The sequence below is a fragment of the Larimichthys crocea genome, chromosome XV (genome assembly GCF_000972845.2).
Source record: "Larimichthys crocea isolate SSNF chromosome XV, L_crocea_2.0, whole genome shotgun sequence".
In the NCBI taxonomy this organism is placed as follows: Eukaryota; Metazoa; Chordata; class Actinopteri; family Sciaenidae; genus Larimichthys; species Larimichthys crocea.
The window spans coordinates 899,040-924,741 of record NC_040025.1 but is presented as its reverse complement, the minus strand read 5'-3'; the positions used below and the strand labels follow the sequence as shown (position 1 = coordinate 924,741).

The 25,702-nt window shown below is 39.6% G+C and overlaps 1 protein-coding gene across 3 annotated transcripts in view; it reads right to left on the bottom strand.

Moving 5' to 3' along the window:
* nphp4 (nephronophthisis 4) overlaps positions 1-25,702 on the bottom strand; it is a 149,906-nt gene that overhangs the window by 95,496 nt on the left and 28,708 nt on the right. For all 3 annotated transcript variants that reach the window (XM_027288781.1, XM_027288783.1, XM_027288782.1), the window contains exons 5-6: positions 17,496-17,645; positions 14,670-14,806 (exon numbers count right to left, since the gene is read on the bottom strand). In XM_027288781.1, coding sequence (XP_027144582.1) covers positions 14,670-14,806; positions 17,496-17,645 — 287 coding nt within the window. The remainder of the gene's footprint in view (positions 1-14,669; positions 14,807-17,495; positions 17,646-25,702) is intronic.

The window sequence follows — 25,702 nt, the reverse complement described above, 5'->3', positions numbered from 1 at the left end:
TAAAGACTGTCAAATACAAAACTTCTCCTCAATGCTAATGCAGAGGGGGTTACAATTAGCTATGACACCACCCATTTAAGGGCAGATAAGGGTAAATAACAGCCAATTTGTAATGAATTTAAATTTAACTTATAGAAAAGATTATGTACGTGATATTTTATGGACACCATAGTTATTTCCTTTTTCATAATCTAATGTATGTGCTAATTAACAAATGTTTAAAAAACAAGTCCCTGCGTCAACAGGTGCTGGTGGAGACTGTACTGCCACCCTGTAGCTGCCGCCACTAATAATTCACATCTGACTAACAATTGCTCAGCGATTGACTGTAAACTCTCCAACCCTACAGTACAGTGCCACGCTGAGCTCGACTCTCGTCCTACTCCTTTCCATTTGTTTCATTTCAATCTTTGCCTTCTCTCCCTCACATCTCTCACTCCCACACTCCCTCTTTTTTCTTGTCATTCTCTCTTTCTGTCCCTCTCGCTGCTTAAAACCTTCTCCATATCCACCCACACCTTCTCAATCAAATTAGCATATCAATTCAGCTTTGGGTTTTTTTTTTTTTTTTAAATCAGCAACAGCAGAAGCGGGAGCAGCCGGCCAGCCTGCCTGGCTACTGTACAGCCCACGTACACTGCAGCTCGCTGCTGCTCTCCTCATATTACATCTCTGCACTGACGGACTCCATCCCTCTCTCTGTCTGCCTGTTTACTATCTACCATCCTCTTGTTATCGTCACTCATTCTTTTACTTACAAGCAATGGCTGATACGTTCTCAGCGGTGTACCGTATTTTTCTTTTAGTGACAGGGATGGAAGATTAGGGTTGTTGTCGTTACCTCAAGTGATTCCATCCCTTCTCTGTTTCCTCTCCAGTAAAAACCTCTCCTCTCATGTCAAGTCCTGTATTTTGTGGTAAGACAGATCCATTCTGGTACACTAGAATTCTTGCAACTTTGAGAACAGGAGCAGGTACAGGTAGAAGAAATTCTAAGTTGATATGCTAAGTTTTCATAATGAATACCCACAAGCCCTTGTCTATTGGTCCACTGTGGTGTGTTTTGTGGAAGTTTACTTTTTATGTACCTATGGGACGACGTGGTGACTCACTAATGCATTGCTCTATGTATAGTTTGTTTTCAATCGTGTCAGCTTGCATTTGGCTTTGGGAGTGTTACATAACTGTCTTCCAGCTGGATCACACAGGCTAAGGCTCCATTCAATTAACGTTTGCCGTCTGGGTGCCAAGACTAAGATGTGCCCTCACAGAGGAGCGTACATCACACTTAGGCGCACACACGTGCATGCACAGTGACAAGCAGGATACTTACTAATTACCAGAGAAAATGACGAAAAACAAACAAAACACATCAAATCCCTGTGTGTGTACAATACGGTTAAGGTGATGTGTTACAATGAAAAGGGAAAAAAGAAAACATATTTTTGGGTTGAAAATAGACACAGAGATGGTTTTAATATCAGGCATAAACTTATTTACATATATAGGTTCGATGCGTTGTGTGGATTCTCTTCTGATGGTGGCTAATGTGTCTGTAAAAGAGATCAGAAACTTAATTAACCTTACTGAATAAATAATCCTTTACTAATACTTCAACAAGGTCTTTTTTGCTACTTTCTTTTTTTTTTATTCCTGTAATACCTCAAATATGTCAGTAAATACCACACTGCAGACAAGTGGCTAAATGAGACAACAGAGGTTGTTAGGGACATTTAACACCATTAAACCAAACATGAGCTTAGCGAAGGTAATGCTAAAGCCATGCGACCATCCGTTTATAGTTGTATAGCTTTTTACTGCTGGTGATTGTATTTACAATTGAAAACTCAACAAGATGTGTTTATTGTCGAAGAAGAAGGACATTATCTCGTTGATCCAAAATCTAACGGCAATGCAATGATGTTTTGTAGAGGCATGGCGATGCTTCCACTGTTGCCAACAAAAATATGTCCTCCCTGCTGCAGTCCATAGCAGCTGTGCTTTTGTAAGAATTTGGTACTGAATTGAGAATGAATTTTGATGCAGGTTGTCTTAGGTTGACAAAGCTCTCAATCAGCTGTTGGACATACAGGACATACAGGGAAATCCTCAGTAGCACTTCCACTTTGGATTGATGACAAACGATTTCACTGGGTCCATCTCGTTCACCATTTTTGTTTGGAATTAACTCAGAAAAATGATCTCCATCCCTATGGCCTGGTTGTTTCTCCAACTAAAGAAACAGTCTTCAATGAGCCAAAAAAGAAAAGAAAAGTCAGTGATGTAGGTCAGGAGCCAAGCTACAGAGCTACTCTGTTATTACTGCACTATATTAACATACATCTCAAATTAACTCACTGTTTTCTATTCTCCTGTTTCTTCTATTTATTCTTTTACTTAAATTGTGACGTACCCCTTCATATAGTGTTTATTTATATTTATATGCCTGTAATCTTTAACATTTATGTTACAGCAACAAAGATGCACCTTTGTGTACATTTTTTGTACTTGTAGTTGATGTAATATTTTTCCATTTTAGCCTTTTTAAGTTAAAATTTTATTTTACTACATATAGTACATATTTACACAGTGTTTGTATTTATTTTACTATGTATACCGAGAATCTTGGTCATAGTAATGTTCTGCTAAATAAAGCCTTAGCTTATCTTATTTTTTTTTCAGATATTTTTTTCCAAGCTGTGTTTCATACAGCTGGTTTAAATAAAGTTTTCTAAGCAAAACATTTCATTGTATTTAAATAAACGTATCCAACAAAAATCATGCTTCTGGTGAGTGACAGCAAGAAGCACAAGTATGACAAGATACCTGTAAAAATTGCTTTTAGCGACATCCAGATTATAATTATGATCATGTCATCTCCACACTGTCTGCTCTCGCCTTTTTCCTCCACTGCAGCCAGTGCTGGGGAAGATGACAGGCAAATGGCTTTGTCTCTTGTTGGACAGGTCTGCCATGAAGTGTTTCAGAGCGAAAATAAAATAAAAACGGAGAGAAAGTTGTTTATAAGAGAACATCAGTTACAGTGCTGCTTTCTGTTCTCTGCATCCCTCTTCTCACTTCCCCTCCTCTGAGTTTCTCTTTCATTTATTTCTTTGCTCTTTTTTTCTCACTCCGTCAGTTTCCCCCTCTCTCTCTCTACCTCCCTTGCTCGCTATCCTCTTTTTTCGCTCTCGCCTCTGTCTGCTGCCGTCACAGATTTCTTCCTCCCTCGCCTGAAATATGAATATTTTAGAGCTAAGAAGCTTAAAGGGAACAATGAAATGGCCCCCAAGTTAAATTATACTCCATTTTCAGAGTCACAGAAGAGTGATGAGCACACCGGTGCCACGTGTCTCATCTTTCTCCCCCCACACACACACATAACCTTGTTGTCTCCTGCTTTTATGTCATGTTATGATATTCCAACAGATCTTGCTTCTAGAACTGCAAAACCACTCAGTGGCACTGTAACCAAACAACAAGGTCCCTTCAGAAATCATTGTGTGCGCTTGACATCTCGGTTAGAAAAGAAGTCCTTCAGAGATAACATACCTGTGGTGGTGTTTGTATCATTAAAGGAAAAAGGTGGGGAGGTGGAATGAGACTAACTTGCAAGCTTTTGGAGGCAGTTTGTTTAGGAGCTTTGTGAACAGAGCAAACAAAAGCAATGTGTTGTAAGAGAAGATTTGGTGCCGTTTTTTGTCTCATATTTAGAAGTGTCACCCCAGTAAGGGTGTTGTAAAAGGGAAACTAAACATTCTGTTTAACCACCAATTTCGTGTTATATCGAAGCCACCATGCATCACTATTATTGGTGATGGTTACTCTCATTGCTTTTAGCCAGTGGTGCATCAAGAGCAAGCAAAAACCAACTCTATATCAATATAGCCTTGAGGGCTCAACAGAAATGTTTCTTAAACTGCAAACCCCACATTTTAATGTGTCTGCAATCTCAAGAAAAAATTGCCATACTCCTTTGAAATCTGTGTTGGGGATAAAGTGCTCACCAGCAAGTCAATGATAACTCTGGTGGAAAAACACATCTTATCTATGAAAGAAAACCACTACAGAAAATACAGGCAATACATTTCTGACGAGTGAAGTGCATAATGTTTGCTGAGGAGGTTTCCATTTGATGCCAGTCCACATCAGTGGTATTAACTCAGACATATTTTGACATATTTTTCTTGTTTTTATTGTTGTCGTTTTTTTGCATTGTGTAATTTTTTTGATTTTGTATCCCTCATCTGAATTTCAATCAAAACTAAAATGACAAAAAAAAACGTAACGTAAAAAACGACGTAAAAAATAGGAAGATTATTTCTTCACTTGAGGATTCACACCTGAAAACGGCATCATCATTGTCAAATATTAACAACAAAGATTCTTTTAGACTGGATTTATCGGTCCAATTACTGGGCGAGGCAGTAGGAGACAGGAGTGAGGAAGAAATATTAGTGAGCGAAATTGATTTTGTTAGGGGCACTGTCATTTAAATAAAATGAAACTGCAGAGAAAGAAAGAAGTAATTTAGATGGAATTTAGAAATAATAGCAGTTGGAAGAGAAATCAGGCGGCAGCTGCCTTATTGTGTAAGTTTGAGGAAAATGAGTGTAGATTTTTCAGAGGAGGATAAATTAGTTTTTGAAGGTTATTTCTTTGTGGAGAGGGCAGGGGATGAAGTGAGAGGGCGAGGTCTCTTTAATAGCTCCAACTGGGACATTAGAGGCTCAAGACAGCAAAAGTGTCTTGACCCTGTAATCACAGAGTAGGGACTTCATAAATGGTCGAAAAGGGCTCTGTGGCACTGATCAATAAAAGGTCAGAGGTCCCAACATGGGCTTCTGAAACCTGTACGTACTACCAGTATTAAAATATTGGTTGTCATACACATCCAACACCAAGGAGTTTTGGGGGTTTTGGACTGTTTGGTCAAAAAGATGAATACAAACGTTTAAAGATATTCAAGTCTTTTAGCCCACCAGAGCTAAAGGAACAGGCACACTCACAAAGAACTAGAATGCAGCACGGCAATAGCTGTTCAGAACAGCCACATTCAAAGGTGAGATAACTGTTAAAATACTGGGGACAACGACTCACTCTTCATAGTGTCTACTCGCTTGAATAGACAATAAGTAACAGAAATAGTTATACAAAGAATTATGAGTGTGAAAGAAGTTTAAACCCTGTTTATTTTGTGAACATTACACACCAGAGCAAGAGCAATTACTGCATGAAGTGGCCATTAATGCTGGGCCACAAAAAATATTCTACCAACCGATGACCTACCGGCAAGCACTTTGGTTAGAGTTTAATCACTGAGAGGGCTAAGGGCACATTCAGTCAGAATCCAGTGCTATGGCAAAAACACAGGCTTTTCCATTCATTTGAGTGGGGGTTGTCCATTTGACGGCTGCAGCCGTTCGGGCCGCAGGGGTGTCACAGCAACTGAGCCGGATCCAACTTTTGAAAAGACAAAGCCAATCAGAGGCTCAGATCAGGCAAACCCAATGACAGTATAAAGAATAGACAGAGCTTGAGTGACGTCACCCACAGGTTACCGAAGCACTGTTTTGAAGCCGAAAATATGCAACGCTAGTTGGCGCCATGTTGGATGTGTTGCTTCTTACCCTCCCAGCTAATCTAAATATCAACAAAGATGTGAATCAATCCCTACCTCTTGTGTTCTGGCTTCTAAATCTGTGTCTGGCTCGCAATTTACACTGCAAAATACTGACACAAAGAAGAGAGAGAGAGACATAGACAGTGGATGAGAGTAATCGAGCGCCTTTCCCCACCAAATATGGGTGATGATGACGAAAAGTATGACGGCATGTTGCTTGTTATGGCACAGCAACACGAAGCAGGAGTTTAAGAGTTAGTCTCAAGTAGCACCTACTAGTTAGTGTCCGAGAAAAATGATTCAAGTGATTTAAGCCATTGAAACCCATTCTAATATAGGCTTTACCAATTCTTTAAAAGACAGAAAATTGACTGTCTACACAGATTCAATTGCACATGTCTGGACCAAACCTGAATAACATGGCTATTATGTGTCATCATCATCATCATCATCATCATCATCATCTCACTGAGAGTTAATTGTCTTTATGTTCATATGAAAGCTCAGTGATGACCCAAGCTCCTGAAACAGAGTTCAGCTGAAATATATAATCAGCAAAATAACTTAAATGATTCTATGACTCATATGCTAATTACATCTTTTCTTACTTATCTTGACAATATAATTAATAATGTTCCTTCTTATTTCTGACTACCCACATTATCTCGCATTATATCTCATTATCTGTTTGCCCTGTCTTATATAGCTGCTTATTTGTGTGAGCGTACACAATCGCAGACACAGACAATATCTAGAGGGTATGCAGTGTGCACTTCTGTGTCTGATACCAATCTACAAAGCTGCACACTTACAGCATGCATGTTCAGAAAACGGAGGTAATATTATAATAACCTGAAATTATTAGGATATTAATCTAGCAATAAAATGGGAAACACTCCAGCAGAGATAGGCTTGCTTTGTCTAATATTAGAGTTTTATGACACAGGGTTTTGCAGGGGCACATTGGTGCCAACTGCCAGTACGATAAAAGCTCCACCTGTCGGAGCGCAATTGGCTTTTATCTGGTAGTTGGAAAAAATGGACACTTAAAGTGTAGTAACATGAAAACCAGAAATGTTTTTATTGCAATGGTTTCTTTAAGTCAACTAATGTATTTAGTTATTGTCTTTATATATGATGATAAAATGACCCCGGATTCACCCTTCTGTTCTTCCTTGAGTTTAAAACAGATAGATTAAGAAGTCCTTAAAACTCTGTGACCGTTTATTTAGGGTGAGGACCTGTAAAGATTGTAAATGTGTACATAGGATCTAGTACTAGATGCAGAGTTTACTTGTTTTTGTTCATAGAGGTCTAATAGAGTCTAATTACTCTGGTGCCTTATTGATCAATAAGTTATGACACGTAAATATTTGCTTATATGGTGCAATAACAATGTTTTACTTGCATAATCTTTCTTCTGTATGCAAGCCCAAATTGCGTGAAAGTTATGACTCCAATACTTGTTCATTACTAGGGTTTTATTAATGGTTTATTCAGGAGTTATTAGTATTTTCACACCTACAGGACTGGGGTCTATGGGAACACAAAAAGTCAAAGTAATATCAACACAACAAAAGGGTTAAATTGAAAAAATGAGACATTCGTCATCTTAGCATATGAACACTGGTGGTTATTTACTGCTCAAGAATTGCTAGTGTTTATAAGAATTAAATTCTTGTCAAATTTGACCACTTTTAAGCTGCAGCCATTTCATTTTGTCTTTTATAACCACCACTTTCCAAAGGTAGCACTGATCGCAATAAAGATTTGCTGTATTAAAAGCTAAAAACATCTGGTTTTGGTGAGTCATAGCTTTTGCAAAGTAGATCTATATTGTATCATTAAGAGCTGTCATGTATTTGTCAGTAAGTTATTTTGTCAGTACTTTGTGAAATGAATGTGTAGGCTGTTGTTAAAGGTAATAATAACTCTACAGATGGCAACTGTCATCTCATGGGGTGTATGAGAGTGTGAGAGAGAGAAAGCAGGTGAAACTATGTCCCACATGAGTTTTGTATAAGCCAATTACCAAGTGAGTTATGCAACTCTGGCATGTTTCTCTTACCTTTGAAAACAGGCACCAAAAGACTTTTGAGTTTCTGTGACTGTCACACATCTCTCACATAATCATGGACAAGATGCTAGTTAGCTGTTAACTTGTCATTTTCCATGTTTCAACCAACACAGGAGTTAGAACACTGACTTACACATGTGCACGTTTGTGTGTGTGTGTGTGTGTGTGTGTGTGTGTGTGTGTGTGTTGCTACCCACACAGTGGATGTTAGCTCCCCCATATTGAGGGTGAGTCATCCATGGCAAGAAACAGTGGCAGCATCATTAGCATGCCGCTCTCATCCTCCCACTCCCCTACTCCTTAACAGATTTTAACTTGCACAGCGCTCCCACCGATAAATCACTGTTGCCCTACTGCTGAAACACTCCCATAATTCACAACCAAAAATATTAAGGCAAACACACACTTATACTGAGGCCTTCCTATTTCCCTTTCCATTTCATAACACTTGTCCTTAAGCATAACACATCTCATGCCACTTTCATCCACTGCACATATTACAGCACCAGGAGCACATTGTGTCCACTCCAAATGAAACCCCAATCCTCGTACAGTTTATTTGCGTACCACCAGGATACAAACATGCAACACTTTAACTTAAAGGGTACCTTGTCTGTAACACTTCAAGTCCATTTGTTCCTACTGGAAACACAAATATATAGTTTTGTTTTTAAAAAGCTAACTCAAAAAGATGTTGAATGTGGATTTGAGTCGAAATAAATGGAACATAAAGGAACATGTAACACAGTGCAGTACTCACTGATGTATTTTAACAGTTTTTAGAAACAATGTGGCACAGAGCAGTAAGTTTCGGCCTTTATATGGGATTTGTTGGCAATAAAAACATCACCAGCAGTATCCTTTAGTTCACCTTAGTAAAACAACTTCAAGGCATAAAAACTGTTTGAGTGTATTGAGTTCATGCTTAGGAATCAATATCTATCTAAATGTGGTCATAAATCATTATGATTTTGTCAGAAAGCCATATTAATGAGACAGCACCATATGAAAATGATTAAAGTTTCAGTTTTGTTTGTTAGAAAATGCATGTCACATATATCATTTAGCAGTCTTTGATAATTCATCCAATTTATTAGAAATGCTTTAGTTAGCTGTGTGCTTTGTTCAGCTAACTGTGAGCAGTTTAAGGTTGTGCTCTCAACACCAATGAACTAGATAAGTTAACCATGGTAGTTAATTTGGATTAATAATTTTGCCATACTGGATTATAAGGATTGTCTGTACTCATTAAAACAGAAGGTCATAAAACTGAATTTACACAGTACAATTAACAAGCATAGCAAATTTACATAGATGATGATGATCTCTGCAAATTAGGTCCCCTGAAAATACACACAAGTAATGCCTTAATACAGACAAGGCATTAACATTACTCCCTTTGTTCAACAATACATATACAAATACAACACATACAACAAAACAGCCAGAGTGTTCAGGGAGTAAGATAACTTCCAGATGTTATAATGCAAAATAAATACTGCTGATCATGATGAGCAATATTTGTATCTGTATCTACAGCGCCAGCATTAATGTTGACCTGATGGCATGCAGTCCATTAATGCCATTTGATTCTGGCAGTTTAATTTCCCTGTGTGGGATCAATAAAGTTTATCTTATCTTCTTCTGTTGATATCATTTTAAAAAGGACCAAGCAATAGAGAACAGCTGAATCCCCCAACAACTAATAGAAGTTTATTTTATGGTATGGCATTCAAACATGGCATCTGCCCTGACAAAAGATGCAACGACTCCCTTTGTCAGTGACTCCTAGTAATTCAAAACTTTTTGTTGAGATCTCACCAGTGATTGATGGATGCTGTCTCACTGTGTTCTTAAGTGTCTCCTGGAGGTCACTTTGTCAGTTTTGGTCAGATTCTCCAAATGCATTACTTCAAAAGAGGAGGAACAGAGGAAAAAGCAGTGACTTGAAGACTTTTTTCATTCAACTGTGCATTCTCTGTCTTGTCTGACTTATAGGGTCTATAACCAGTCGCAGTCTATTTCATCTAATCATTGGATCGTCAATCATTACGAAAACCTGCATTTCATGAATACTTGATGTGAGCCAAGTGCATTAAACTCCATTCCTTTGCACTGCATCAGTTACAGTGGTTACAGGCCTAATTATGATAAGGAGAAGGCACTCAGCTTGAACATTTGGAGGTGCAGCCAAACTTGGTGTCCTCAGAGAACAACGTGCGAGACGGCTCCTATTTCAGAAATGTTCAACCTCCTTTGTCTTTTTTATAGAACCGCGTCCACAGGGGCAGTCCTACTTTAAGTGAGTTTTCTTCTTTTAGGACAAATGAAAACTTCCTGGAGCTTTGTTGCTAGAGTCTTACTCCATTCATTAAATCAGCCTACGGCGTTTTGTTCTGCCTGCGGCATGGCATTGGTCCTCGACTGCTACTCTCCTCCTCTTCATCATCTTCTGTTCTCCCGAGTCTTTTGATCACCAGCCAAGATGTTGCATAATTTCTGACAGGATCTCAAACCCTTTCATCAAGAGTGATTTTTATTGAAGATGTAGGTGAACGGTTGCTACGGGTCATTTAAGGTGATGTAGCCCCTGGCGTCTCTAAATCTTGGGGAAGACAGACATGTTCAAGCAACCCTGAAGAAGAATGGTGCTAGGTTATTTAAGTTGAGGTCAGTGTCTTTGGAAAGGTTCAAGAGCACAGTTCAAATTAGCCAAGTCCTCATTAAAGGTTGCTATGAAAACTATGAAAGAAGTTACAGAAGTTTACATGAAAAGCAAATCAACTGGGGCACTGGCTGTATATATCCCATATATTATAAGTGGACTGTATAGAGACTCCACACTAGATAGTTTGTGTGGTTAAAAATAGCAATACTTATGGGGAGATTATGTGAAGACCGTATGTCAGACCAGCAGCCAGCACAAAGGATTCGTCTCATGCTGCACTGTACATTCATCCACCACCCCATTCCTCTTCATTTTCATCACTGAATTTCTGTCTCGATACGAATTTAAGCACAGACACCCTGGCATAATATGTCACAAACACACACACACACACACACACACACACACTCGATGGTAAAACTGAGTTAGCGGGTGAGGTGTCAGCATCACTTCGGAGACAGCTTGATGACAATCCAGCTGGAGTCACACTTTTAAAGGTCACACACAGATCACACACACTCTTTTTCTTTCTCTGTCTGTCTCTCTCTCACTCACACACAAACACACACATACACACAAGCACGCTTTAATTAAAAGCTGCAATCTAGCTGACTTCTGCATACATTAACACCTCTCACAGACATGAGAATGTCGTCATACCACTCAAGTTATAAAAGTCTGGAACATTTAACTAATCTACGCAACTTAGACTGGTTGTGAAGACCTTCAAATAACATCTCACAAAGGAGAAAAAAAACTGTGAAAGCCAAAATGAGAAAATTATTCATGCTAACATGTCACTTACCTCACAGTTGACAAAGTTGCTGCCAACTTTCTATCGTTTGTGTTTAATTAAACATTGATTTCTGTATTGCATATAATCAGCACTTATCTGCCCAAGTGAATGTCTAGACAATCTAAATATCATATTGTGGATGTCAATAGAAATAACTAGACTGTTGTGGTGAAAATGTCACCTTTGCATTTAGCTTTCAGTTTAGCAGTCGATGTACATTTCAAACCTCACCTTGTCCTGATCTTCTGGTAATGACCGAAAGAATTCAATTGTAAATCTAACCTATAACCTATATTGGAAAAACCTTGGGTTTATTTGGAACAAAGCAGTAGATATGGATGGCTGAATGGATAGAACTGTACACCAGGACTGAACTTTTGTTTTGTTTGCTTTTTTGTTTAAATCAGGCGTACTTTATGCATGTTTTATGCACGCATCCAGGCAATAAGGTTTTCCTTCTTCCTTGTTGAGAGATTTTTGTTGATACCTATATGTACACTGACTGGGTCTTTATTCTAATAATACATTGTATGTACTTTACACTGCAGAAGGAAAAGTCCAGCCAAGTAACAAAAAGTAGCACCCCCTAGAGGCTTTAACAATCATTGTCCTAAGGGTGGTGCTGGCAGTGGACTACCTTTGGGATTATAAATGCGCCTTATTGGTAATGGCCATTAAATTTGGATTTTTATTGTGTGTCCAGTAATTAATTAATGCATTAATTCTGCTTTCTCCTATCCCCCTTTTTTTGCCCTTCCAGAAACTGAAACTTCTGCTTCTTTGGCATGGCAGCAGTCTGGGACTGACTCACTCACTGGTGCAGGGCAGCACAGAGCATCAGGGAGGGCTGATTCTCCATAAAACCTCCATTTAAATATAACTACATTTAAATAGGCTTGAGGGTCCCTAAAGTACTGTCTTCCTCCTGAGAGTGTGTAGGCAATTCTGAAGCAAAGTTGGAATCAAGAAAGGACAACGCCCTCCCATAAAGGTCTGAGGGTGGCCAAAGGCTGTATCAACACTGCATGCTCAAGAGTATACTAAAGGTAATAGAAGTAGAAAAGTAACCTAAACGGCCTGCTAACCCAAGCACCCTCATTTTGTCCTCTTTATTGAAACTACTTTTCGAAGTAGTTCTTAAAGCACTTTCACTTCGCTATTCCTTTTTTCATTTTTCCTAGTAGTGCTATGGAGAAGTTTTGTATGTCACGATGCGCAGTCCTGCCTTCAGTACTGATCAATGGGTCGTTATTGATCAGTGAGATAATGGAACCAAGATACAGAGTAATGCCACAGCAAAATCAAGAAGGAAGAAGACTGCATGGTTTTAGAAACGGATGTAAATAATGCTGGATTTTTAAAAAAAACTTGCTAATACTGGCTGTGCAAATGTTTTATGAAGAAGGAAATGTACTCCACACGTTGGTTAGACCTATAGGACACGCACAATGTAGTTTTAGTGCATAACACCAAATGTAAACATTACTTTTGTTTGCTTACAAAAACTCCATAGGGCTGCTTCTAATCGATTGATTTTATTTGAACTAGGGATGCACCGAAAATAAGAAAGACCTACACCACCGAAACAATACGGCCGAAACAGAATTGTGATGACGCAAGCAGGAAGTGCAGCCAGCACACGGTTACAGTATATGGGTAAGAGTCAACATGTCTGCGGTGTAGATGTATTTCAGTATATCGTAGCAGACGTTATTCCGTTAATTGCGAGACTGAGGCGTCTTCTAAGCAAAGAGGCTGAGACAGACCACGGAGTAAAAACAATGAAAAGTACACTCTTGGAGTCTGTGAACACATGTTCCACTGAGATCTATTCGGATCCTCTGCACTTCATCGCGACTGTGATTAATCCGCATTATAAGGATCATTACTTGGATGTGGGAATAAAGCAGCGTGCACGAGAAATGATCCAGGCCGCGATGCATGTGGACAACCCGCTCAGAGAAGGACTGGAGGAGAGCGGAGCGCAGAAAAAAGGACGCGTCTCTCTGCACCAGATGTGGGGCATGCATCTTCGTTGTCTGATATGTTCAATGAGATCCTGCAAGATCCTCTTTATGAGAGAACATATTTAATTTTAGAATCTTTCAGCAGACCAGTCAGTTATAGATCAAGTTAAACATTTTGTTTTGAATTTTAATTTACATTGTGCATTGTTGTAATGTCAGTGCTAAATAAATATTTTCATACTTTCATACTACATACTAATTGATTTATTCTTTGAATTGTAATGCCTTGACTTTTGTGAGGTTAGTACACAGTCATAGCTATGAATGCAATGGTTCTAATAATTGACGTAATCATTTCTTTCGGTGTTTCGGTTTTCGGCCTTGGTTTCCTCATTTTTGGTTTTCAGTTTCAGCCAAAAATTTTCATTTCAGTGCATCCCTAATTTGAACCAATGTTAACTTCAGGAGCCAATGAAAAGCAATAATCTATGATGGTTTGGAGACTGGCATTTGTTATTGACATCATATGTTTTACATATGTCTATTTAATCTCATTCGTCTGTTGTGTGTTCACAGGTCACATTTTCTATGTTATTTCTGTTTTAAAAAGCACATTCTCAAATGCAAAAATCTACTTCTGTAGATTCAAGAGCACAAAATTATCAAGCCATTCTCAAAATATAATAAATTATTGCAATATAACTGCAAAACCTTGAAACCAGAAACCTTTCTACACAGATTGTTCACTTATCCATCAAAATAAGTACCTAAGCCCAAAGCCATCTGCAGTTAAATGTTTAGGCAGTTATTCCTTTTTAGGTACAGTATAATTTACAAGGTAGAGGCACTAGTGGCAGCTACCATTTGCTGCACTTAATAAACTCTAAACACTCCCTCGTTTTAAGGATGTAGCCCAGCAGTATCAAAGAGTGCAAGGAAAGAAATACAGAGTGACAGTGCTGTCATATCAATTCTCATCCGTACAAAAGACTCATCTCACTTAGGCTGAAGTGAACAGATAGGGCCACTGTACAAATAATGGCTAGTCCATAGTTGCACCTGTCAAATGTGGTTAACCATCTGGGTTTCCGCAAACAGAAGAGAATAGATAAGCTCCATTTAGTTTGGGAGATGATGTGTCTTAAATTGCAGTGGCAGCTGTAAAAGGGCTTGTGCTTACACACTAAAGAAATGGAAAGTGAGATAAAGCAATGCATCAGACTAAATCAGAGTAAATAATCTTGGCATAGGTGTGTCAAGGCCATTGTGGCCATCTTTTATTTGAGTGTTGTAAACTGTTAGCACAGAAGGATGAAATGTTATCACAATTGTTTATGCATAAGGTGATTTGTTTTCCTGTGAGCAAAACCATATACATTTAAAAGGACGTATGATGTAAGATGAAGACATATTTGCTTTACAAGTGTGTAGAGTGTAATTTCCTTTCACCCTGTAGTTGATTTTTCTCTGCTACTGTCCTTAACGTGTTGTGTACATGGACCATCAAGACTGCGTGTGTCCTGGAAGCCTGTCCTTACTGTGTTATGGCAGTCAGCATTGATGAGTTGCAGCAGCTGGCTCTCAAACTTCTCCAGGGACGGCTGCAGGGAGATGGTCAGTCTGTTCAGGGTGAAGGGCAGCATCTTGAGCATCTGTGGCCTCAGCAGCGCATCTCCTGGTGACAGTACGAACATGACCTCAACATATCACCCATGCTGTGACATTTACATGACTATATTATGGATTTCTCTTCCTCTGGTTACTTTTCAGCGCAGCAGGTCTGTTCTGTTGGGATTGCTGTGGAGGATAAGCAACTGAAAACCAACATTAAGCGAAACAAATCTGTGAAACAAGTTGTGAAATATGTTTCAGTATATTCCTATCGTGACCCATTTGCAAAGTTCCCACTTTTTTTCACAGAAAATGTATCAAAGCATCCCAGATAGTCTAGAAACCTAAAAGATGAGAGGAAGAGATCAAGTGGAAAATACAGTTTGATACAGTGCCATGCTGATTCTACTTATGTGCATGCATTATCTTAAAATGTGAGCTGGATTTCTCTGTTACAGTTACAGCGCCAAGGGGATTGTCTCCAGAAACATTCCCTGTTTTAAGTCAGTTTTACTTTATTAATATGTCTGCCTGAACCATGTCTGCCTTACCTTATACTTCTACAATGTATGTTTAACCTTTACTTTCACTTTTGTTGTTTGTACATTTAAGTTTCAGTCCACCTTACATATCACTTAAATATCTCAAATCTAAAAAAAAAAAACCTATTACTTAACATAACTATTACTTAACATAACTATTTTATTTGCCCTGAAATGTGGTCGAAATATCCATAGTGAATCTCAATAGCTGTTGTGATCCTCCGTGAACTACCAGCAGGTCAAAATGTACCTTCACTCATCCACTGAAATTTCTATAGATAGAATTGCACAAAATCGAGTGCGGACATTCATGGTTCCGAGATGATAAATCTCTAAATTACTGGTGATTCCCTGACTTTTCCTCTAGCACCACCAGCAAAAACAACATTTAGTGAGTCAAATGTCTTGACAACTGTTGGATGGATTACTATGCAATTTGGTGAGCTTTGTTGATCTCTGTCTTTTAATCCATCATCACCATCATCAGATCAAAATTTCATTTTGTCCAATACTTAGGCTTATCTAGTGGAGTATTCTTTAAAATGAGCATCGCAGCCACAGAGAGCTACTAGCTTGACTGAAGACTGTAGGAATGTGAAATATTTAATAAAGCTTGGCAGGGGTAGCAAAATTATGCATCACTGCAATTTCTCAATTTTTCAGAGTATTTACTAAAACTACAGACATAAATGAGCCCAGCCACCGTTCATCTGATCTGCATAAAGTGACACTAAATAAATAATTCTGCTGTTTAGCTTTGAATATTTGTTGAAGACATTTTTGGAACTGCAAGTGTAAATGTATCTGGAAGAAGAAGGCCTATAGTTAAAGAATAGCCTGACTTTTAACATCCATAGAAATTTCAGTGATGCAGTTGTCTTCCATTTTACCACTGTATGGTTCTTTAGTAAATGCTGACAAATGCTATTTGACCGTTCAGCACCTAAAAAGCCCATAAAATGTTAGGAAATAACCCCCTTTACTGTTACAACCTAACACCTCACTTTGGCTTAAATATGCTCCCTTCATGTTTAAGGGAATGCATTTACACCCACCTAATGATGGCTGACACCGTCACCCTCATATCATCAGTGTTGCTCCATCATCATCAAACAGATTTTTACGTACAGAAAATAAATTCTGTTAAGCATTCAATTATTTATTGTCATATGTCATACTGCCTTATAGATATTTTCATGAGCTGGATAAGGAAATACCCCCTCTTTTTTGGCAGCAGATGTTTTCGTGGCCAACGCTCACTCTTTGATTATGAATATATTTGATTAGAACTGTTCTGACTGACTGCAGCTCCATCTAAATGACTGCTCCATTGATTTGTGGTAAGCTGCCTAATGCCAATCACTGGAATATTTATACCACAGAGGGAGATATCAGGGCTTGTGTCAAACGATCTAACAAAAACTGTTTCCATCTGGATACTTGCCGCAAATTGAATCAGAATCTATTGAAGAAAGCATCTCAGCCAATGGACGAAGCGGGAGGGCCTGTGAAGTCCACAATCACCCCTTTCAGACACAACAAAGAGCAAATAGCCAGCGTGATTGTAATCTCTTCAAGAGTAATGTAGCCATCAAGCGTTTCATTGCAGCCCTTGTCTCTGGAGCGCAGAGTTGGACTGTTCTGAATGCGGTGTGAATATCACACTGGTGGCTGTGGTCTTAAAAGGCAGCTTAGGTCTCTGCTGCTCACAGCCCCAGAACATGAAGAGGATTAGCCAGCTACCATACCTCCCACTGACTCCCAATGATTATAGCTCTGCACTGTCAGACTTCATTACATTCCCCCTTAGAAACTTACTTTGTAAGTACTGCAAACATTTCAACTTCTGATGAAACGAAGTTTCCAGAAAAGGCCACTATTAAGTATCATGACGAATGTCCTGTATGTTATTTTGACAGCTGGAGAAAGTAAGTAGTTGCTGAAATATGTTATATAACATTACACCTGAAATGTGCAGCAAGTGTTGGGTTAAGCCATGCATGTTTTGATTTCTCTAGCTTGAATTTAGGTGACCTCTTTGTTCACTTCAACTGAACTGTTTTTGACAGTTGAATAGGGACTGAATGTGCACAAAAAGTATCCTTGTCAACTGAGGCCTTCTTCTTAATAAACTGGGAGTCAAAGATTGTTAAACATTTTAAAAGAGCATCATCCATTGACCATACACCTTCCCAGTGATGTGAAGTTTACCTGTTGGAGAAGCTGAAAGTCCAGGAATGTTCTCATTTCCAGATACAAGGACATTCTCTGGAAGGAGGTGGATCATGGAAACCAGCGCTGGGTGGTTTTTTATCACACAGTCCAGATGTGCTCCATCAATCGTCTTCAGGAGACTGCTGTCTGAAAAGACATATAACACATTTGCGTCGAATTGTTTTACCGTTTCACATGGATTTCACAGGGAAATTCTTATTCTGAATACAAATAAGTTGATATAATACCCCACCATCACCCCCAACCCATCCAAAGAAACGTCATCCATCTCCTTGGTGCGTCAGAGTCTAATATTTCCCCAAAAGCAATGAGTCACCTGACAACATGACACCCAACACACAGACACTTCCATTTTTCAATATTCCATTTGGGTGTTGGTGACCTAGGTGCAATGTTCCATTACACTGCGAGCATCGTTTTCCAGGGCTAAACTGAAATGACAACCACTCAACTTGGAAAAAGCTCTCCTCCACAAGAGCACTGCAGCGTAGATGAAACGCAAGGTATGAGCAATGAGCTAGACACTGTCATCTTTCAAGCAGGTATTCCAATGACAAGTGACGACCCACAATTCCTGCCATCAACACAAAGCACAGACCATTTGGAGGGTGAGCAAAGTGGTGTTTGATGCGCTGCGTATGTTGGCTTCCTTCAAGCCTGAAGAGCATCACAATCTGTCACTCTGACAGGGTTAATGATTGAACCTTCAATAGCATCAGTGACAATCAATACAGGAAGCTCCATTCACTCCCGTAGTTTGTTCCAACAAGAAGACAGCGAGCAATCTGTAGGTGAGTCATTATAGATGGTGAAATGCGGGTGATGTCTAGGAACATTTAAGTGCTGTTGTGGGTCATAATTATCACAGTTAACAAAGTCCTATGAAGAGAATCATTTGTTGTAGTTTCCTTCCTTTACATAATGTCTTATAATAGCTTGACAACAGTACAGCAGTTCTGAAGAAACCAAGGGAGGTATTCAAATTGAAACTTTGGATGGATTTACAATCTCTTCTTCAACACCTGTACCATTTATTGTAATCTAATACAATAGGTCTGCACCAAATACAACCACTGTAAGACTTGCAATGTTCCAATGTGTTAGATTTAGGTTATTTGTAAACTTTCTTTAAACTTGCCACCACAGCCACATGTGACCACGGCATCCACAAAAAAATGCAAAAAGAAAAATTTGGCTAATTTTACTGGTACCAAGTTTTCATTATATATCATTTTGGGGGGTCATTGGCAGTCAACTTACAGTGGTTTAGGATATGCTGATCCAAAAGCATCTTAAGACTGATACAGTAAGACTGACAGATAAGATTGTAGGAGATGAAAGCAGTGTTAGAACTTTACAATTACACTCATTTACACTTACACGCATTGGTTCCTTCCTGCTAACTCTATAGTCTTTCCCTTACCTCAGTCAAGTAGTATTAGCTGAATGAACAAACATTAACCAAAGCGGAGTCAAATCAGAAAATTGATGCATTTCTTTTTGTTTATTTTGACAGTTTTAACAGTATTGATAAGTAGTGTCAATCGTATATGCAGTTGTGGCGTACTCTGATGCCACTGTGGGTTATTGTCAGACACGACTCAAGCAGTGATGACGTTTTACTTGTTTTATTTTGTTCCCACAATACAATTCAGCTCCATCGGTGTCGTTTGCAGGCGCATCTCCGGTCCTGCCGACAGCCGTGAGCCTTTCTCTTGTCTTATGCGTCTTCCAATCTCCCAGGTCCAGCACGCTACTTTGTTATATGGAGAGAGTGATTAGCTCAACAAGATACTGGTGTGCTAATCACTCTCACCTGGCGCTGTTCTCCTGAGCCCTCTCCACACCTCTCTCCTGCAGCTGATGCACCACGCCCCCCTCCACAGCAGTGTTTGACAATTGAAAACTCAATATTCAGGAACAAAATAGTGTTTGTAAGTTAAAGTGATAAACTCAATATTCAGGAACAAAATAGTGTTTGTAAGTTAAAGTGATGCCAGATCTGTTTGAAGTCCAAGGAAGAATGAGATTCTTCTAGGTTTTTCTTTCACAGACTCCAGGCTTAAACCTCCAGACATATTAGGGAAAATATGAATCGAGAAAAGATGAGACACACTTTAACATAACAGGACACTGTTGGATCCACCAGAAAGCTGATGTGAAAATGTGTATTTTCAAATGCTGCACACACTTGTAGAATCAATGCCAGGGTTCAAGCTGTGATCAACATAAAATGATAGACCAATATTAAAAAATACAGCCTTCAGCATATATAAATACAATTTATTTTTTTTGTATTATTTTGTTTTACTATAGCTATATACCTATGCAATGAAATATAGAGATTTGTAGAAGATCTTTGGGGGGATTTGTGTCACTTCTGTAATTATAACTACCTGCCCCCACATGGACATGTGTCCAAGAGTGTCAGTCCACATACAAATGGTATGCAAAATTCCAAAATTTATGACTGCACATCTGCAAATATGTTGCATATGTGTACATTGTTCGTTCGTTTGTGTACCCAATGCACTGTAAACAGAATTGCGTGCATATTGTGTGGCAGAAAACCAAAGTACTCTTAACCAGCCTTCAAACTATGCAGCTACGGCATCTGAAAAATACCCAACATCCCAGAGTTTGGAAAAATTGCTGAATGTAATCCTCACAGCAGCAGTTCTTCTCTCAATAAAATGTATGTATCAGCTTTTAAACCATCAAAAAAAAGAAAAAAAAAAAAGTTTAACGCTTGGAGAATCGAAAATAAAGATTTTTGTTTGGAAGAAAATAAGTTGTTCAGATATTGACCACTGATAGCTTCACAATGAATTCAGTACAAAAACATGAAGTAAACTTCAAAACAAACTGGTAAATCCATCACTTACATATTTATGTTTTTTTTTTCTTTTTAAGAACAAACAAAGTAAAACATTTGTAATCTTTTTACCAAGAAAACAAAAGCCACAAAATAACAAATGGATCACAATATGTTCAGCTCAATAAGGGGCTGAAAAGAAAATATATTTTGTGTTGAATTTATAAGGAAGGAAATGTATCTAAGGGACTTGAGGGAGAAGGACATTTCTGTTAATAAAGGAGTTCTTTTTCTAACAAAAACAATATATTCTACCCATCCTTCCTGGATGAGTTCACAGGAGGGATAGGTAGAATGTCCATTTCATCTGTAGACAGCTTTTCATCCATTTTCAGGGAAGAGCCAGCACCTCTATCTGTTAAGTCAATGAAAGGGGACCGAAAAGGAAAGGAGATGATGGAGTATATTGCTGTGTTCTCCTCCCCTCCCTGACCATGACTCATCCCTGTCGGACCCTCTAACTCTCTCTAACATTTAATTTACTACAAAAAAGTGCTTACGTCTCAAGCTAAAAAAAGAAGGTTGGAGCACAGCTTCAACTCTGTGCTAGTAATGTTTTCAGTGGCAACAGTAGCATCCATGGAAAAGGTGCTTCTTAACATGAAACACAGTAGAGAGACAAGGAGGGAGAAATCAAACATAGAACTTTCTTGACACAGATGGTGCCCAGGTGTCTGTAACTTTTTCATCATTTATTTCTTGTCATTCATTATGCATCAAGCTTGGGTTTCAGTCAGATGCTGTGCATAGATTAGAATACCACCCCAAAATGTCCTTACAGCAGTGGTGTGGTACCTCACAGTCAGCTGAGCAGCAACTTGGCAAGAGATGTGAAAGGAAGGTAGTAGGGGAAAAATATCCCAAAAAATGGCTCAGCATCAGACAAACAGAGGTTTTTGGGAGACGGTAAAAGAAGAAAGTAACAAAGATGAATACCAATGGAGTAATTTTGAGAGAAGGTTTTACTGCCAACTTAGGTGTGTAGGAGTGAAGGTATTTGAAGTGGTGACTTGCAAGAGTCATTTATTTTCTTATAATCACTGCTTTGCTGCTCCTGTACAGTACTTCCCATATATCAAACAGCAAAGCCAGTACTGGGAACCTGAGGGATTTGCTACAAGTCCCTATCTGGAACAATTCAATGGAGATTTGGGCTGAAAATATTAGTTAATTAATCAATGAAGCAAACACATACATTCCTGGCTTCTAGCTTCTTGAATGTGAGAGACCACTGCTTTACTTTTTATACATCATTATACCTTACACCTTCTACCATGGAACCACCGAGAGCATCCTGACCAGCTGCATCACTGTGTAGTATGGCGGCTGCACCGCATCCTGCCGGAAGACCCTGCAGCGCATTGTGAGAGCCGCTGGGAAGATCATCAGTCAACATTTACAACACACGCCTGGCCCGCAAAGCACTCAGCATTGCGGGTGACTCCACCCATCCCAACCACCACCTCTTCAGCCTCCTGAACTTGTATATATATTTTTTCATATTTTATATATATATATATATTCATGTTTATTGCTGTTTGCACCAGGGATTGGAAGAAACGCTATTTCAATTCTGTGTATGTCCTGTACATAGCAGCAATTGACAATAAAGTTTGACTTGACTTGACTTGTAATTGTTGGGTTTTCAAGTGGCCATTAGACATATCAAGCAATCTGGGAATGTCATGTGCAATGTGCATTTTTCAATACTGATATTGAAATACCGATTGATACTGTATTTTTAAATACATAATTAATAATTCTCTGCACTGCAACTGCTGTATGCACTATAGGTCATCTGTCTGTTTGAGTTTCTTTCCCCTTTTAATCAGGTTAGCTCAGTTAACTTAGCCTTAGCTCAAGGCACCGGGGGAGTATTAGTATTTACAGCTTTGGACCACTGGGAGGAGGATATTTTCAGGCCCAGAACAAAGGGGAGACAGTGGGAAATGAAGCCTGTGTCGTGCCAGAACTGGAGGTGCCCAAGCAGGCATAAATGTGGACACAGCAGCCAGGCAGAGGCTAAGAGACAAACAATAACAGAGGAAGCAAGAAAGAGGAAATGAGGAAGTGACCAGGTGGCCACTGGACAAGAGTAAATCTTGGATTCGCTTTTAGGTGTTGGCGAGATCCAAATAAATGGCTAAAAAGATAGACTGCCTTTGTTAGCAAATTGGTAAACTCATTTGTTTTGTTCGTAATGTAAAGTTAATCATAATAAATGTACTTGTACAGCTGTCCATATTTGCGACAGCGGTGTACCTGTACTGTAGGGGTGCCAAATTGCAAAAAAAAAAAACCTAATCTTGGTTTAATATAAGTCTAAAGTGGAAGAGGTTCTAGGTGGAGGAGCCACAACAGGGGAAAGTGTTGTTTAACTTCATTATGTTTGTTGGAAGTTTGAAGTTCAGCCAAACAGCAATAAAGTTTGGCGTAGGTGGTGAAAACAAACAGTTGTGTGGAATGTTACATATGCAGGTAAAACCCCTTTGAAGGCACTAGCAAACCTCTTTATCATAGCCACAGAGAGGCTTTTTGGTATATCAGTGAGAAAATTTGTCATGGCACTACCTTTCTGTCCCCCTCACACAATAAATTGATGCATAGCGGTGTTGCTTCAAATTAAGATATGCTAATGTAAACACAATGTACCATCTGTTTGTCCTCTCATCACACTAAGAGGGCCCTACAGCAGTCCTCCATCCTTCTTATTCTATGTTGTCTTCTCTCCACTCCTTCTCCTTTTTTCCCAGTTGGTTGAGAAGAGAGGCTTAGATCAAGCCAATGAGCTTACTAGGCAATAAGCCCTGCCTGTTTCCTCCTCCTTTTTTGCCTCCCATCCTTTAAGACTTTCAAAGGCCCCGAGGCAACTTCCTTCCCTCGATCATCTCTCCTTTTTTCATTTCCTGCCTCTTGACCCTGACTCCAGCTCTGCAAAATAGAGAAGTTTTGACTTCTGTGCCATCACCACTCTATTTCTTTTTCTCCTAGTTTCACTGCTGCTTTTTCTGTTTCAATTCAGACTGACTGGTCTCCAATTTATATTTCTGTATTTGTGTTTTCTCCCCTAATCTTACACCCTTTTGCCTGCTTTGTAATCCATAGGTTAAAAGTGTGTTTAACCTAAGAAGCAAATGTATTGTTATTTCCTGCTGGAAAGTGAAAACAGCGTTTATCCTAAATCACCTTTCTGGATGAAACGCCTCTGTTCTCACATAAAATCTATCACCCCAATTATATAATCTAATGACGTGCATTTTAAAAACAATCATTCTAATATATTTTGCATTCCTATTTTCACCAAGTCAGTCCTCTATTAGACAAACTCTTTCTACTTTCTTCCTTCCTCTATTCTTTTTTGTCCATCTAGTTCTTTTTCATAATATTCACTCGGTGTCTTGTCTTGCTATGGGATGCAGCCCCCTGCAGCCCTGATAGAAGCATTTATCTCTTGGGGGCGGCAGTAGCTCAGTCCATTGGGACTTGGCTTGGGAACCAGAGGGTGGCCGATTCAAGTTCTGCATGGACCAAATATGGAAGGTGGACTGGTAGCCCTTGAGCAAGGCATGTCTATGCCTTGTACTGCATGTGTGTGTATCTGGGTTAAAATGCATGTAAAGAATTTCCCTGTTCGTGGGATTAATAAAGTATATCTTCTTCTTCTTATCTCAATCCACCAATCTTGATTGATAACATTCCCTCAATTCAAAACCTCTTCTCATCTCTGAGAGCTTATTTCATGTCAGAGCTTTTCACTAGCTTAACTGTTCACCAGACGGATCTTTGCTAGCTTCCGTCACTGGACGCTACTGTTGTGTTCTGGCTTCTGCCTTGTCCGTTCATACCAGACCGGACGGGTGAGTATTTTTTCCAGCCCCTTCACGACGGAATTCCTCTTGGCTCCCCTCCAGTTCGAGCTAAGCTAGCACCCTTTTCTCCACTAGCACTCCAGCTTGTCGGCAAAATGGCAACCACTAAAAATCCTCACAACAGAGGTGTGCAGTACCTGCCTGGGGGTTGACCACACCAGGTTAGCCCTTAAAATTCCTGGGTCCTGTGGACACTGTCAGACACGGTCAAGAGCCTCAGACACAGGCTAGCCCACCAAGTTAGACTCATGGACCATGACCCGTTTCTCCCCACCGCTGACCAAGGCACAGCCGCGGAGGAAGACGAGGACATGGCCGGGGAAGTTCCAGAGACTGGTTACAACTGGGCCGCCCAGTGCAAGCAGCTCCGAGCTCTCCCGTTTCCAGAGGAAGACGTGCTGGAAATTGGCCTCAGAGGATTAAGATGACGCCTCGTTCCTCATATCAGAGGACGAGGAGAAGGATGACACCTTCGTGGCCCCAACCCTGGCTGAAAAGCAGAAGATGCCCGAGTCTACCAACAGGGAGAAAGGCGGGGTGAGCTCTCCAGCTCCCTGCCTCCATGTGGACCTGCTTGACATGTCAGGGCCGTCACTGGCCGGTACTTGTTCGATAAGCTGTCTGGCAATACGGGAGCTACCATATCCCACAGCGAGACACCGAGTGAATATTATGAAGAAGAACTATGGTTATCAAACATAACCTCAGTTCTTAGAATAATATAAGCGAGGTGTCTCGCCAGACAGCCCTTTTTGCTGGGTGGTGAGAAGAGGTTTGCTTATTGAATTGAGGGAATGTTATCTGCACACTATATATAGTAGGTGGGACTACTGGGTGCGGAGCAGATGAACACATTCACCGGCCAATCAAGATTGGCAGATTCAGATAAATGCTTCTATCAGGGCTGCAGGAGGCTGCATCCCATAGTGAGACACCTCGCTCAAATTATTCTAAGAACTGAGGTTATGTTAGATAACGAAACGTTCTATCCATTCATAGCCTAAATGGAAGAATGTGTGTGTTACATCCTTAGGCAGTAGAACATATACACATTACGTTTGGCACACACCTACAGTATATACTCTGCCTGGCACCCAATTGATCCTACACAAACCACACTACATATTTGATATTCAAAAACAGGCGCATATCCTGGCAGTGGCATTTCTCTTCAATTCAAAAACATACTGTAGAGTTGTTGCCACCTTACACAGATATGTATATGCCTTTTCAATAAAAGTTGTCTTACATGCTTGCTAAAGGATAAGGATGGTATCAGGATTTGTCCTTTAACGTCCACATAAATCAAATTTCGAGGACTGCATTCTTACTCTGACTCACTTACGTAACATCGCCAAAATCGGATGCAGAAAAACTAGTCCATGCATTTGTTACTTCTAGGCTGGACTATTGTAACTCTTTGTTATCAGGCTGCTCCA